At 45.4% G+C, this 15,710-nt stretch overlaps 1 protein-coding gene across 5 annotated transcripts in view; it reads left to right on the top strand.

Moving 5' to 3' along the window:
- Nucleotides 1–15,710, top strand: part of TCP11 (t-complex 11) — a 576,996-nt gene that overhangs the window by 159,176 nt on the left and 402,110 nt on the right. For all 5 annotated transcript variants that reach the window (XM_086923230.1, XM_086923227.1, XM_086923231.1 and 2 more), the window contains exon 4: nucleotides 2,255–2,375. In XM_086923230.1, the coding sequence (XP_086779356.1) occupies nucleotides 2,255–2,375 (121 nt within the window). The remainder of the gene's footprint in view (nucleotides 1–2,254; nucleotides 2,376–15,710) is intronic.

Genomic DNA, 15,710 nt, shown 5'->3' with positions numbered 1-15,710 from the left:
TTGAGACCAGCCATAACACGAACGGTGAGAGGGGGATATGCATGAAGGGACTTTGTTGGGGGCTCTGAGGACATTTAGCGGGGGTACAATTTAAAGAAAAACTAAAATTACACAAAACAAAAAGAAGGAATAAGAAAGGACTTCACTGTCCAGAACTGTGAGTGTATAATTGTACACCCTGGGTCGATGACGATCTACCACAGAAGTGGAGTGGTTGCTGGTGAGTGGTGCATGCAGCGCATGGCGAATGAGGTGTTTCGTCACATAAATGCAGTAGATGGGAGCACTGAAACTACATCATTGTTTTGTATGCCCTTTGCTGTGGATCTAGTTATTCATGAAGTACATGAGGCGCTCCTGGTACGACATGGTTTGTGATGACGCTGGGACCCACAAATACATCAATCTGCTTGCCTCCTTGAAACCACGCACGCTGGGCTGCGCCCAAAAGTTTCAACTGGACATATGTTCAATTTGAAATAGTCTCTCGTGTATATCCTCCCTACACTCGGCCTGACTTAAAAATGGCGTCCACGCTCGAGACACAGGATAATGTTGCCTTAGGCCGAACATGAACTGTGATCATAAAAACTACTTTTTCCCATCATTCTGTCAGATTTTTACCGATTCCCCTTTTAACACCATGAATATTCAGGATACATGTCAACACTTAGTGAAAACATGAAGCGTTACCTGCACAAATGCCCAAACACTCAAACCGAGACATCCACTTCACCCCCCCCCCCCCCCCCCCCTCTTCTGACCCTTCTCAATAACCAGGTTGCACCAGCACGGTGCCGTGAGGCCGGCCCCGGGAGCTGTGGATTCCCTGCCCTTGATCTGTCTGGTTCTTTGTTGACTTTGTGACTCTATGGTGTTTAGTCGTTTTTGTTCACATGTTACAAAGCTATGTTTTTTTGTATTCTGGATACTGATGCAGTTCTGTACTATTGCTTGCTTATTGTGACTTTGCGATGTTCCCCCGATGTTCTTCCCCCCTGGCCTGTCTGCCTGACCCGATTTGCTAGGCCCTTTTATTTCCCCACCTCCCACTATGATCCATAGGACTGTTTCTATGTTTAGCTTCACCTTTGCATTCTCCACATTCAGCCTACGCTCTCTTCACCCTTTAACTCGCTGTTTACTGCTAGCTCTCCATTTTTAGACCATGAGGGTATCTGATTTCGATTAAGATATGTTCTTTTCGGCAGACTATTCATATTATTTTCTTGGCTTTTTCCTACTATCTTCTTCCCCATTCTACTGTATAGGTCCTCCCATACCGCTCTACTGTCCCTAAACGGCCTCCATGAATGTGCCCCTTGCAAAGCACTCCCTCTCCCCTTGTTGGGCAGGGATCTAGCATTTTTTCCCCAGAGTCTCGGATTCCCCTCTGAGAGATTCCACAGTGTTAAGGGATTCACACGTAGCGGAAAATGGCCTTTATTGTCCTCCTCTTAGGTGCCCCTTGCCGAAGCACTCCTTCTCCCCTTGTTGGGGAGGGACCCTGCATTTATGCCCTTGAGTCTCAGATATCCCTCTGAGAGTCCACAGTGTTAAGGGATTCACACATAGCGCTGGTTTGGGATTGTTCCATTATCGCTGGTAACTAAGCACCGCACACCGTGATAGGCGCTCTCTTTGAAACCTTTTTGATGACCTCCAGAGGCTGGTACTTTAACCCTCTGATGTACCTCGGCGACCAAGCAACCTTTGGCCGATGACCGGTGGAGTTGCCCTGCGCAACTATTGAGGAGTTTGGCTCTGGTTCCCCCCTTGCCCGGCACCTACCCTCCTGATCGTCAGACACTGTTTCTTTTCTCGTCACCCTGTTGTGTTCCCTTTCCCCTCCCTCACTCTTTATTCTTCCTCTTCTACTCCTTCCCTCTCTCCCCCAAATCTCTCTCCCCCTGCCTTATTTTTCTTCCCCACATCTGATCCATGCCTTTGTTACTCATGTATCCCCAGTAACTACGTACCTGAAACTGTTGTTATTATGGAAGCAATTCTACCTACTCATGTAAAGCGCTCATGTACCTCTAGGTGTAGCCAGCGCTATATAAAACTTTTCAAATAAAATAAATAAATGTTATTTTAACCTCCTGATTTTCCACCAAGTAAAATGAGTGCTGTGAAATCTGGGTTTGGGGAAAACCAGGGCATTGTGTATCTTCTCTGACAATTGTATTTCCTTGCCAGGGGATGTGAACATGTATTGTGTAAGATTCGAATGGTCTTTCTTTTTTCTTTTCAGTCTGGAACATAAAGTGAAGGAGATAGTGCACAAGCTATTCTGGGACAGACTTCGGGATCAGCTCTCGGCAAATCCTCCAGAGCATACTCAAGCAATCAAGCTTCTGGAAGAAATCAAGGAGGCAAGTGAAACCTGTTTGTATGTTGTGTTTCTATTTATGTGATTAAATACAGATATGTATATAATATATATATGTGGGTTTTTTTCCCACTGGTTTTGAACAAGTGAAATCTAAGCCTAACTTTAACATCCTTCTAACCTTTTGTTTTTTTCAGTGAATTTCTAAGGTTTTTTACATGTTCCTTCCAAACTGTAACATTCCATTAACCTTTGGTATTTTCAGTGAATTTCTATATTTTTTTACGTAGTAGTCACGTTCGCAGATTGTTGTTCCTGAGAGGTGGGCTTCTACCCAGCTCTCAGGAATCCTGGTGTGCTAGACTTTCTGGAGGTACCAGGAGGGCTTCTTGGCCCCAATGTCCCTCAGGAGTAAAGTGGACTTCATCCCCTAACCTGTAGTGCTCCTGGAGGCATGTTTGCAGAGTGGTGGAGAATTGAATTGAATTGAATTTGTAAAGCGCTACTGTCCCTCCCAAGGTAGCATCCTGGCGCTCAGTGGTATAGAAAAGTCAGAGGAAATAGTAACAAATAAGGCAGGGTCTAAGACTCTGGATCTGAGAATAGGCGTTTCAGCGTTCTTCAGATGACAGAATGACAGACTGGATCAGAGACCGTAAAAAGCCATTTCTTCAGCTGTTTCCGGTAGAGAGGTTCTGATGCAATATGTCTCGGCTCCGTGGGGAGTTGATTCCATGCCTTGGTCCCTAGAAACGTAAACACTCTGCCTTCTCTAGTCTTAAGCCTGAATTGAGGGGGTTTAAGGATATTCGCGGCTAAAGACCTCCGGGCCCCAGAAAGCGTATAATTGGTGAATCAAGCTGTGAGATACTTCGGACCCACGACTCTGTAGGCTCTAACAATAAACAGGATGATTTAAAAAGATACTCTCTTGTGAATTGGCAGCCAATGGTGGTCTTTTAAGGCTGCTGTGGGGGCGTGGCCCCTAAGACCTCTTGGCAATCCCACTGTGAGGGACTTACTGGAGGCAACAGGAGGGGTAGGTGCCTGAAGTACGTCCTTGGAGGTCCAACTACCCCCCATGTTGCCTCCAGTGAGTCTCACACAATAAGATTGCTGAGATGTTGTCAAAGTCCACGCCCCCTTTCTCCACCACTCTGCAAACTCGCCACCTGGCGCACCTCTACTAGTAGGGGTATGAATTCCCCATGGTTATTGAGGGTCATTAGGGGGCCAACTATCCCCCCAGTTAGCACCAGTAAACCCCACACACTGGGTTTGCTGAGAGGTTTTTTGGTGGCCACTCCCCCTTTCTCCACCACTGTAAAAATTCACCTCCTGACGCACTACTAGTTGGGTAATGAAGTCCGCTTGGCTCTTGAGGGTCCTTGAGGGGGGGGGGGCAACTACCCCTCCTGTTACCTCCAGTAAGACCCACACAGCTTAATTGCTGAGAAGTCGTCTGAGGCCACGTCCCCTTTCTCCACCACTCTGCAAACGTTCCGCCTGGCATAGTACGGGTTGAGGAAAGAAGTACACTTTAGTCCGGAGGCCCTCAGGAGCAAAGGGGAATTCATTCCCCAACCAGTAGTGTGCCAGGAAGCCCATTTGCGGAGTGGTGGAGAAAGGGGACATGGCATCCAAAGATCTCTCAGCAATTCCCCTGTGTGGGACTTACTGGAGGTAACAGCAGGACTTGTTGGACCCCCCAGGACCTTCTGGAGCCAAGGGGGCGTCACCCCCCAACCAGCAGCATGCCAGGAGGCACGTTTGCAAAGTGATGAAGAAAGGGAGGCAGGGCCTCGGAGTTGCCAGGCTTTTTACAAAATCTTTTCTTTTTTTAGAGAAGGGAAGCTACTAGACCCCCTCCCCAGGCCTATTTCGGCCCCAGGGACCCCATGCCCCGAGGCCTGGCCTTTCTTTTAAATTTTGTAAATTACTTTTTATTTTAAGGGAGGAGGGTCGCAGAGTCCCATTCCCTGGCCTTATTGGGGAACCCATCCACCAGTCCTGCCCCCTTTTTAAAAAATGTATTTATTTTAAAAAGGCTTGGGGGCCGTGCAGCCCCCCTCATAGGCTGATTTCAGCCCCGGGGCCCCATCTCCTGGTGCCAGGCCTCTACTGTGGGTGCCCTGGTCCCACTCAGGGCATCCTTTGTCCTCTGTTGGGGACCGCAGGGGAGCCTCAAGGCCCCTGCTGTCCCTGCCCGCATTTCTTTTGAACAGAGGGAGCTGCTAAACATGTAACTCTCTCTGACCAAAAGCAATTCTGCTCTGCTTCGAGTAAGCGAGAGCATTTTGCATGCTCTTGCTTACTCGAAGCAGAGCATAGTTTGCTATGGCTTGGCTGGATTGGTAATGTTCCCACCAAGCCATAGCAATCTGCAAGAGGTGACAATCGCCCTAGTATATAAATACCTTATCCAGTATTAGGGTATCTTGCATAGATTCACATGCCTGAATCATTCCCCGTTGTCGGGATGGGAGTCCCTGGTACATAAATAAAGTAATGTCTCATTAGACATATAGAGTAATAGGCCAAGGCCCTCACATTAGTAACATATTCATGTCCCTTTGTAAAAAGGACCAATCTTCGGAGAAGAGCCAATCAGCTATCACCACCCTCTGGAACCTTCCTGGAAGGAGCTCTAGTCCCTCAGATTTTCTACCGCACGTCGTGCTAAGGGAGTCTCCACTGAGCTCTACTCAGCTTTCCTTGTTTTCTTCAAAATTCCTTCATCTGTGTGGAGTTCTCAAGTTCTTCATGGCAGATAACCCTAAGAAAGGCCTTTTTAGGTCCTGCGCTTCCTGTGGTAAAAAGAAACTTCATGTGGATGACCAACACAAGGACTGTCTCTACTGCCTTTACCCAGATCACTCTTCAAAGGACTGTAAGGTATGTTGTAACTTTTCTTCAAAAACCCTTAATGATAGGGAGGGACGCCTCTTAATTTGGCTGCAGAAGCTTAAACATAAAGACCAAGCTGTGTCTTCTGGGGAGAGTGAATATTCCTCCATGTCTTCACATTCCTCTTAGAAAAGACCTAGAGTGGCCTCTCCAGGACCAGCCACCTCAAAAGAAAACGCACAAAAAGTCTTCAGAGGCACATCCTAAGGCTCTGCCGGCAAAGGTTTCTCCTCAGGAGGCTCTCCACACTTTCAAGAAGCCTGTTTCCACCTCATCGACGACAGCCTCGTCGACGGTGGCTTCAACAACGAGGAAATCTCCATCTTTGACAAACCTCGTCGACGACGACAGTCTCAACTTTTGTTGCGTCTTCAACTTTATTTACGTCGACAACTTCATCGTCGACGGCTGGTAGGTCTATCCTGTCGACGATAAAAATAAAGAAATCATCGTCTACGTCAAAACCGGCATCGACACTAAGATCCCAGACGAGCGTGTCAACACCTACGTCGATGAAGAGTATTCCGTCGACGTCTAACCAATCATCGACGAGGACTCCGTCGACGACGTCAACAGCGTCGACGACAGCTCTGTCGACGGGAGCTCCATCGCCGTTACCACCGGTGGTGCCCATCAACTTTTCGCCGTCGACGACTACTCCGTCGAAGGGCTCGTCGACGACAGCAGAACCCAAGCTACACAGTGTGTATGTCCACCTCAAGATTACAAAACGCACGCTGACACCGGCCTTGACTTCTCCTAGTAGGGTCCAACCTTTGCCACCTACTTACCTCTTGGAGGAGGAAGATTCTGACAATGGCAGTATGTTCAGAGCTGCAACAAGCCCATCTGAACTTCACGTTAATTCCCACGACAGCTCAGACTATAATGACCAAGAGCAGGAGGACCAGATGGATTATCCTGAAGCGTGCCATTCACCTCCACCTCCTATGGTTTGCCTTCCTGTGTCCCTGGTTTGCGACCTCCAATTTCTAATCACTGATTATAATCAGAGGTTTCCAACTTTGGCTACATCTCCAGCTCCTCCAGTAGCCTCTCCACCACCAAGACCACGGCCTTCGCCCCTGATTTTGCATCCTGGGCCTTCCACTTCACAGCCTCCACTTTACACTGATGATGGGGAGGAGGATCTACATGAGGAAGGGGAATTTCACGATTCCCAATCGACGCATGATGAGTGGGATGATTAAGTAATTCCCTGTGCAGCATCCCCGGGGTCTACTCAAGCTGACTCGCCTCCTGAGGATATTGGAGGTTTCCATGACATCCTAGAGAGAGCGGGACAGCAGTTCCAGATACCTATGCCTTCCCACCAAAAGGATTGCTTCCTTTATGACTTTAAGGAACCTTTCAAAAAATCTGTCAGGTCTATACCTATTATTGACTACATATGGGATCAGGGTGTAAAGATTATGCGCAACCCTTCTTCTCTACCCCCTGTGTTGCCTCGGCTGGACAAGAAATACAGGGCTCAGGACACCGCTCCATCATGCCTGACCGGACACCCCAAACCTGACTCAGTTATCACGCAAGCCTCTCAGAGGAAATCTAAAAAACCTTCAGCACTGCTGACCGCTCCTCCAGAAAAGGAAGGTAGAAGGCTTGATAATATTGAGAAACGTTTCTCGTCCATGTCAGCATTAACAGTGCATGCTTCCAACTCCTTCGCACTGTTAGGACACTATAACAGGCAGATGTGGGCAGACATTGCCCCATATCTTGGAACCTTTCCGGATGATTCAAAGGAAGAAGCAAAAAAGATCTTGCTGGAGGGCGAACGTTCGGCGTCCGAAATCATCGATTGTGCAATCGTTATCTCCTCTACTGGTTTTCACCAACTGGCCATTGCTGCGGTACTACAGCGCCAAGGTTGGCTGAAGGCCACAGCGTTCCGACCGCAAGTACAAACTAAAGTTCTTGACATGCCCTACGACGGTCAGCTTCTTTTCTGCACACATATCGCTGATGCTCTTCAGGGCATAAAAAAGGATGCCGATACAGCTACGGCTTTGAGTACCCTCCAATTCAAAAACCCTCTTTTTCGTGGCTCAAGGGGAAGGGGACAGTCTTCTACGAGAGGAGACTACCAGCACTACCGATCTTCCTATTCTTTCAATCAGCAATATCAGCCGCTGTACGAGTAGCGTCAACAGCAACAACAGTTGTCTTACTGTGAGTCCTCCTTTCGAGGAAAAGGTGGTCGACCGAAAGACGAAGTTCGGTGACAATGACTCTTCACTTCCACTGGTCTTCACTCCCTTTCCACCCTCCAGAGTTGGAGGAAGAATCTCTCATTTCTTACACAATTGGAAAAAGATAATATACCGCTGGGTCCTCCAGCTGGTTCAATTTGGACACTCGCTGGAATTCATACAAATTCCTCCTCAAACCCCTCCCCGACCTACGCTTCACAAGAACTTATGTCTTCTACTCCTAGAGCTTTCACTGATGCTCCGGAAGGGAGCTATAGAAAGATTCCTCCACGTCAATGGGGGAAGGGGTTTTACTCCCGTTGTTTTCTGGTGCGGAAAAAAGAGAAGAAATGGAGGCCAATCCTAGACTTGAGAAGACTCAACAAATTTTTTAAAAAGCAGTCGTTCCGCATGGTTACCATCCAAGAGGTGCTACAACTTCTCAACACAAACAACTGCATGGTGTCCTTAGATCTTGAAGACGCCTATTTTCACGTCCCTATCCACCGGAATCACCAAAAGTTCCTGAGGTTTGCTGTGGCGGGCAGGAACTGCCAATTTCGGGTCCTGCCTTTCGGACTCAAACCGGCGCCACACATTTTTACGAAATGCCTTTCTCCGGTACCCGCATATCTCAGACAGCAACACCATCAAGTCTTTCCATATCTGGACGACTTGCTCGTCAAAGCACCCTCTCTAGAAGGCGCAACCAGGTCTTCTGACGCCTGTCTACAGCTTTTCGATCGCTTGGGGCTCACTCTCAATCAGGACACGTCCGTCCTCCAGCCTTCCCGGCGTATAACTTTCCTGGGTGCTACTCTCGACACGACCCAGAAGAAAGTGTAGTGTAGTTCCTATATTCCCAATAGGCTCTGCGTATTGGAATAATATATCCTATAGATTAGACGTAGGACCGAGGTCGACTAGGTCTCTATCGAATATACTAGACTTAATTGTGTGTGCCAGCTAGCTCAGAGGTCACTAGAAACTTTCTCGAATTCACAAGAAGGGATTGGTCTCTGACAACCGCATAAACATGACAACTTTGTTTCCCCAAGATAAACATATCTTCAGAGTCGTGGAAACAATAGATAGATATTTCACTCAGTCAATCGTGCATGCTTCGTTTCACTAGAGGTGCAGAGAAAGTCAAAAGACGGGCGTTTTCAATAAATGGATTCATTGAACAGTCTTCTTTCTCAAGCATAAGAAATTAACTGCTACAATCGTAACACAGTTTGTAAAATATAATGCGTACAGTATAAATAGTGGAATAAAAAAATACTGTAAGAGCATTGTATGGTTCCTAAACAATATAGAAATACATACATAAATAACAGAGGCTAAAAGTGCTCAACTGGTGCTTCTAAAATACGCTTACCCCAGTGTACCTAACCTAAGCTTAGTACGAGGGAAGAAGTAATTGAGGTGTAGCATAAATGTAGTATTCTTTGCCAAGAATATGCACAAGATTTCTCTTAGGGTCTAATCAGCTCTGTACCTTAGTTTAGAATGGAGAAGGCTGGTCTCGGGACTCGATTTCCCAACAACCCGCAAGGGTAGCTTGGAAACACTGGAGCTAGATTTCTCAGCAGGAGAAAAGATAGCGTCTCTCTCAGTGCCTCTGCTGGAGGGTCGGCTTCCTTCGTCACTTGCTGTAGCAGGGCGCATCGGGCAAGTAGATAGTTCAACTGCTCCAAACCACTGTGTGTTTGCTTGGGCGAGTGTGGGCATATTTATACCTTGAAGGTGCCGAGTTTGACGTACAGATGGACATATTAACGTCATCAAAGAGTCTCAGTTCTTTGAAAACTCCATGAGTTCTTGGATAAATCAATACTCGAGTAAGGGAAAGTCCCTGACTGCTAAAGGCGGGTTTTTCCAATAATTTGTTGGATTTTCGGAACTAGTGGAAGTAGCCCTGCCATAATTGGACTGCATGAGCTATGCCTAATATGGTTATGATTTCTATGCCTATTATGTTCATCTAAGAGTAAATACTAAAACATATAATCTAGAGCATGTGTTTACAACCCCCAAAAAATCATATAAGATGCATTTGAAAATGGTTGCACACGAAAAAATTAGCATTTTTGTAGAGTACATATTTAAAGGAAATGACTTTATTGTAAGCATATGATGTGATATTAGCAAAGCGAACTGAATGAATCACGAAAATTACATTTATGAAATGGCTCTTAGTTACAGAAAAGAAAATTGTCAAGACCATCCCATAGCAGAATATACAAACTGTTTTGGTTTGTGGATTATGCTAATATTGTTTCTAGGAAGTGTTCAAAGAATTCTTGTTCTCTAAGAATAGTTCTACTTTAAGCAGATTACTTTTGTGCTAGAGTTCAAAGTTTGTAAAAAAGTCAAATCAAATCGTAGAAAAAATACAGTTCCCAAGTTAGAAGCTTTTGTTTTTGAAAAAAGTGAAGGTCAAATTTCAGAGTTCAAAAGAACGCTGTGTGCTTATTTTCAAAAGTTATTCTCAGTGTTAGGAGAAAACATTAAGTCATCAAGGCTGGCAAAGAAATTGTCTACCACAGTAGATGAAAGTTCGACTACTTCAATAAGAAGGTCAATTGTGCACATATGTGAAGCATCGCCGTCCGCGTCGGTTGCCGCGTTAGCAATGTTCATATCAGATAGTAACTGTGTGCCTGTTGATCCACGTATCTCATCTCCAGTTGGATTTGCCGGTAAGATCTCAATGAATGCTGTCATCAGGATTGGTAGCCGCTGAGGGCAACATAACACGTAAGCTGTTACCGGACCCAGTAATGCGTCAGCATCCGTTGGCATAACCGATGGTAGTGTTAGACAGACATCCAACACGCATTTCTCTCCACAAAGCAGGCATCGTAGAACAGGTAAGATGCAATCTTGCCAGATTGGTCTGAATGACAGGAACCATGTGGTATTCAGATCTCTCAAATGAGCCAAGCCAAGGATCTGTGTTATTCTGTCACTGTACTTCATAGCCTGCAGCGCATTTTCCAAGCTGACTTGGGTATCGCTGGTGGCCGGATGAGCCATAACGGAGCAGGAGGAATAAAAATAAGACCCCTGCCAAGAGTCCAAAATGAGAGGCAGGCCGCCGAACACAGAGTGCACCAAGTTAGAAAAAATGCCCAGGACTGCTTCAAAGGGTGCTAACAGTCCCGAAAAAATCGTCTTAAATACATGTGCAATACCGCTGGTATCAGACATGTTAAAGATACGACCTTACATTTCTACGAAATGTACTGGGCAGTTTGTTGATAATGCATGTATCTCTGCAGAAGTCCTTGCAAATTGCAGATCAGAAGTCTCTCTGGACGAGGTCAGTGGCACAGTTTATTTTGCAAAAGAATGGCTTTCATTCTGCTTAAAGTATCAATTCGTATAGAAGAGATGTTCAATGAAGGCCATAGTGGCGACTCCCTGTCTGTCTTGGTTTTAGGAAACAATACTTGCATACAACAAGTGACCCTGGCTGACACAGTAACGAGATAGCTTATTCCTGGCATCATTCCACAACAGCTGTGATCATTTAACATAACATAGCTACCATTGGAAAGCTGCCTGAAAATTGAATCTATCACCGCTGTGGGTGAACCCTGCAGGTGGCAAGAAAGGTTATTGGAAGAACCTTTGCAGGCTCCGTGTAAATTAATAACTTTACACAATAGTGTACCGCTTAGTGAGTTTTCACAATTTTTACCACTAAGAAATACTTCCTTTTCCAACCTCCAACATTTGTGTGTGTATGGTAAATCTCAGGTCGACTTAATGTAATCTTTACCCAAGCTTTCATACAGGCCTGCTGGTATGTGTTTTAAGCAAAACTGGAAAGTCGTCACTGTTATCGTGATGGTGCCATGTATTACCATTCAACTGATGGTTTCTCAGAAACGGTCAATGGTAATCTCTCCAGTTTTTCTATGCTCAGCAGCGTATAGTCTGCTCCCCTTTGTGCCAACGAGATTTGTTAATCTGTAAGGTTAAATTCAGTAAACAATGACTTAGGGCCAGATGTAGGTAATCCCAGATTACTGATTCTTAAATACCGAATCATACCGATTCGGTATTTAAGAACTGGCAATCGGGATGTAGGTATTTTTACCGATTTAATTAGCGAATCGGTATGATTCGGTAATTACCGAATCTGTATTTACCGATTCGGAATTGCCATTCATTCCTATGGGCTTTGAGGCCCATAGGAATGAATGTCAATTACCGAATCGGTAAATACCGATTCGGTTATTGGGGGAAACATTGAAGGGTGGCAGGGTGTCACTTTGACACCCTGTTGCACCCCTCAATTGTGCATGGGTGCACATGTTGCAGACATACATGCCTTTAGGGCATGTATGTCCGCAACATGGAACTGTTTAAAAAGCAAAAAAAATGCTTTTTAAAGAGTTTTCATTATTTACCACCAACTTCTAGTTGGTGGTAAATAACGAATTCTTAAACCCCTGTAGCACTGATTACAGTGCTACCTACATGTCAAAATACAGATTCGGTATTTTTACCGAATCAGTAAAATTACCGATTCGGTAAAAATACAGAATCTGTATTTTACCATGCCCCTACATCTCCATCTTCAAATACCGGTCGGTAACGGCCGAAATCGGCCGTTACCGACCGGTATTTGCCCTTCCTACATCTGGCCCATAGTGTTGATTAAACGCCAAGGCACATAGCCGGAACGAAGGTTTTGTAACGTCCAGCCTAGTAGCATTATAGAACGTAATTGAGACTGGCAATGTTGTAACATTAGCAAATCCTGTTCCATTATGTCTATGGCAGATGATACAATGCTGTCCAAAGAGTAAATTCTGGACGACAGAGTTGTTAACCCATTGTCAGCTACAGAGAGTGATTTCTCTAAATTAATACAAACGATTTCTTGTATTCTTTCAGCTGTTTCCATTTGCGTGACTTTCCAAGCTTGATTGTAAGCAGCGTACATACCGGCGTATATGAAACATTTATGACGTGGATTACGAGGTCCAAGTAAGAATTCTCGTAAATCAACGCCATCTTTAAGCAAAGATATGTGTTGTTTTATTTCCGGGAGTGTGGATTTCTGTAGCCATTCAAGGCATAGTTTTCCTACACTATAAGTTGTTATTATCCCTGGATGTTGTCTTTGGATATATCTTAGATCTGGCTGAGTTACTGTGAACCCTTGTGTCTTGTTCAGGAATCTATTTTGACAGTTATTCGTGTCTGTGGGCCAGATTAACCATTTTTTCCATTCAGGATTTGTTGTGTTCTGTTGTAAAATATGATTTACGTCGACCTCCTCATCTGAAGTTAAATTACTATCGGGTGCGGGCTTAGGTATGGACGGTTTGTTTAAATCTTTTATCTTAGCGATGCCAAGACAAGATGTCTGTTGAACAGGGTAATTTAGGAACATCATTTGTTCTGGGATGATGCAGGCTCTGAACAATGCTTCTAAACCTTGTACCTGCCAGTCTTTTGTGCCCCAAACTGTTTTTGTCTCAATGTTGTCTTTCCAAAATTCAAAACCTAAGGTGGACAATTGAGCATAAAAGGCAGCAGAATAAATGTGTTTAGTATTTGTCAACATACTTTTCATGCCCGTCTTATTGACATTTTTAAAGTAAAAACTTTCTGGGGTTGTAACATTAAAACCTTTGAAGAATGGAAATTTTCTAAAACGTTTTAGAACTACCTTTTGGAGGAGTCGGACAATGTTCCCATTGATTATAAGTTAAAACATTTCTAGGGTCTGCAGATTTATGCAAGTAATGATGGCCAAAATGATTAAAACAATACATTTCTTCATAATTTGATGAACCTTCTAAGTATTCATGTTATGTAAATTTTGCTGACATTTCTAAGTCTGCCATCATGTTATTAACAGTCTCAAAGTCCCAATCATCAGAAAATGTGCTAGGTGAGACGAAGTCACTCAAGGAAACCTTAAATTGATGAGGAATCTTTAGCAGCTCAACAGGGCCATAAATGTCATAATCAGTTGTATCCCATGCTATTCTACCAGGTAGAGGAACCGCTGTGATGTTCACTGATGACCGGTCTCGTTGTTCACGATGAGATGATTTATGTGGCTTCAGGAGCAAGTTGATGTTCTTACTTGCTGTGTCTATTTTAATGTGCTTTCTATCTATCAGCTTACTCAAACTTAACACAAGAATGAGACATAGCAGCAGCTAAAGTGCACCTAACACAATCCAAATTTCAACCCATGGTAAAACCAGATATGTATTTGTAAGCTCTTGAGCAAGTTCCTTTACTTTTTCCTTGAAAGTTTTGTTTGCTGGCGTAGTTTCTGGTTCACTGTGATCCTCGGAAAAGTTATAGAAGTTGATAAAATAGCCAGAGGCAGTTCTGTGAATTGTTGGTATTGCATCCGGATTCTTTGAAATTGCTGGAGTTGCTTGTTTCCTTGACATGTTTGTATAGTCAGAAGCTACATCATTATAGACGGCAGTTTCTTGACGAACTGTTATTTGGTTTTCAAGAGGCACAAGTTCCATGGCTTTATTGCATAGTCCTTCTTTTCTCACTGCAGGTTTATCAAAGTTGATAAGTCTTTAAGCTTGAACCTCTTGGATAGTAGCAGGATTTGGTCTTCTGCTACATCTTGGGAGTCCACTGGGCCTACTACTTATTATTGGCCACATGGCGTGGTTTTACCAGGACAATTGACACAGACCTGTTTTCCTTTTTTCTCCAGCAAGGGGTGGCAGTAGTACTGTTGTTGATCCGTGGATTGCTAGTACATGTACTGGTTTTCTGTAAGAAGGCCCAAATTCCTTATTGTCCGCCATTTTCTCTCTGACCAGATCCCCAATCTTTGGTATCCAGACAGGTCTTGCTGGGACAGGTGGTTTTTCTTCAGTGGTCGTTTGTTTTTCGCTGGTATTGCTTAGACTTCTTGTTTCATTTAAGTCCTGTAAAACAGCCAAACGATCTTTGATATCAAAGGGTTTTTGTTCCACCACTGAAGTTTGACGATTGAGATCTTCAACCAACAATCTAGTATGAAAAAGGATTTCATATGGAGTGATTCCACCCAGAGAATTTCTTGGCAGGTTATTAAGACTACGTTAGACATTTATTAATGTTCTCGAAGCAAGATGGCGGCTGTGTGAGGTAGCCGCGGATCAGCAGCGTGGGCGAGGCGCAGTAACCCCCCATCCCCCACAGAAGTAGCGGTTTACCTGGATGTTCTGACTGGGCGAAAGTGTGCTGATGTTGTGCACTCCCTAGCGGACCGGAGCAGTGGGCTTCGGAGCGAGGCAATTCGCGACTACAGACGGGATTTTGAGGCTGCTGGCTGCCGCTCTGGTGTTCTGGATCCGACGTCTGCAGCGCTGGGGGCGTGTCAGTAGCTAGTCGAAGCAGGCTGGGGGAGCCGAGGGAAGAGCTATGGGAGGAGCGGCTGTGCTGATCAGTTTCTTACAGCGGAGACTGCATCCAGTGGCTATCACACCGATAATGGCCCCGAAAACGGCAGCAGGAGTATCAGCAAAGGCTGCAGCAGCAGCAAAGAAGAAAACCCAGGCAGCACAAGCAGCACAGTCATCACAGGCAATGCAGGCAGCACAGGCGGCTCAAGCTTCAGCCCCAAGTTCAGAGCAAGCACAGCGCGAGCCAGCAGATATCCCTGTCCACAGGGTACCTAAATACAGGTGAACCTGGTGAAACGCCAGTACTACCCAAGAGAGGTAAACAGGTGGTACAGCGCCTACGGCAGTCCCCATGTATCTCGGAGCTGTTGGTTCGTGGAGGAAGGAGCCAGAAGAACGCTGTTGTGGAGGTGCCTCAACCCTCCGCCCAGGAGACAGCGACACAGGAAGCCAAGGAGACGAAAGAGTCAGGTACCAATCCCGCATCTACCCCCCTTCTGGACGAGGTAGAGGGGCTGGAGGATGCGACAACGTCAATTGTTGTGCTGGCAGAAGGTCTGGCTGAAACAGAAGGGCATGGGGCAGCTGAGGGATTCCTGGTTTTTACAGGTACTGATGAACAACCTGATGGGGCTGCATCTGATAGTGGGGGGACAATTGAAACCACCTCTTATCCCGTACAATCTGTAAATGTGCGTGTACAGCCAAGTAACCAGCTGGAGGCGGCTTCGGGGCGAGCTTTAGTGATTGGAGGGGATACGGGTAGAGTGAAGGAGAAAAGATTACACTATTGTGCCCTCCCTTGGCCCAGCTGACTCTTATGGATGAAAGGGATAAAGAACAAGAGAAGGAGAAAGATAG

Source organism: Lissotriton vulgaris, chromosome 5, assembly GCF_964263255.1.
Source record: "Lissotriton vulgaris chromosome 5, aLisVul1.2, whole genome shotgun sequence".
In the NCBI taxonomy this organism is placed as follows: domain Eukaryota; kingdom Metazoa; phylum Chordata; class Amphibia; order Caudata; family Salamandridae; genus Lissotriton; species Lissotriton vulgaris.
The sequence above is the reverse complement of the archived record's forward strand: the minus strand, read 5'-3'. Positions and strand labels throughout refer to the sequence as shown.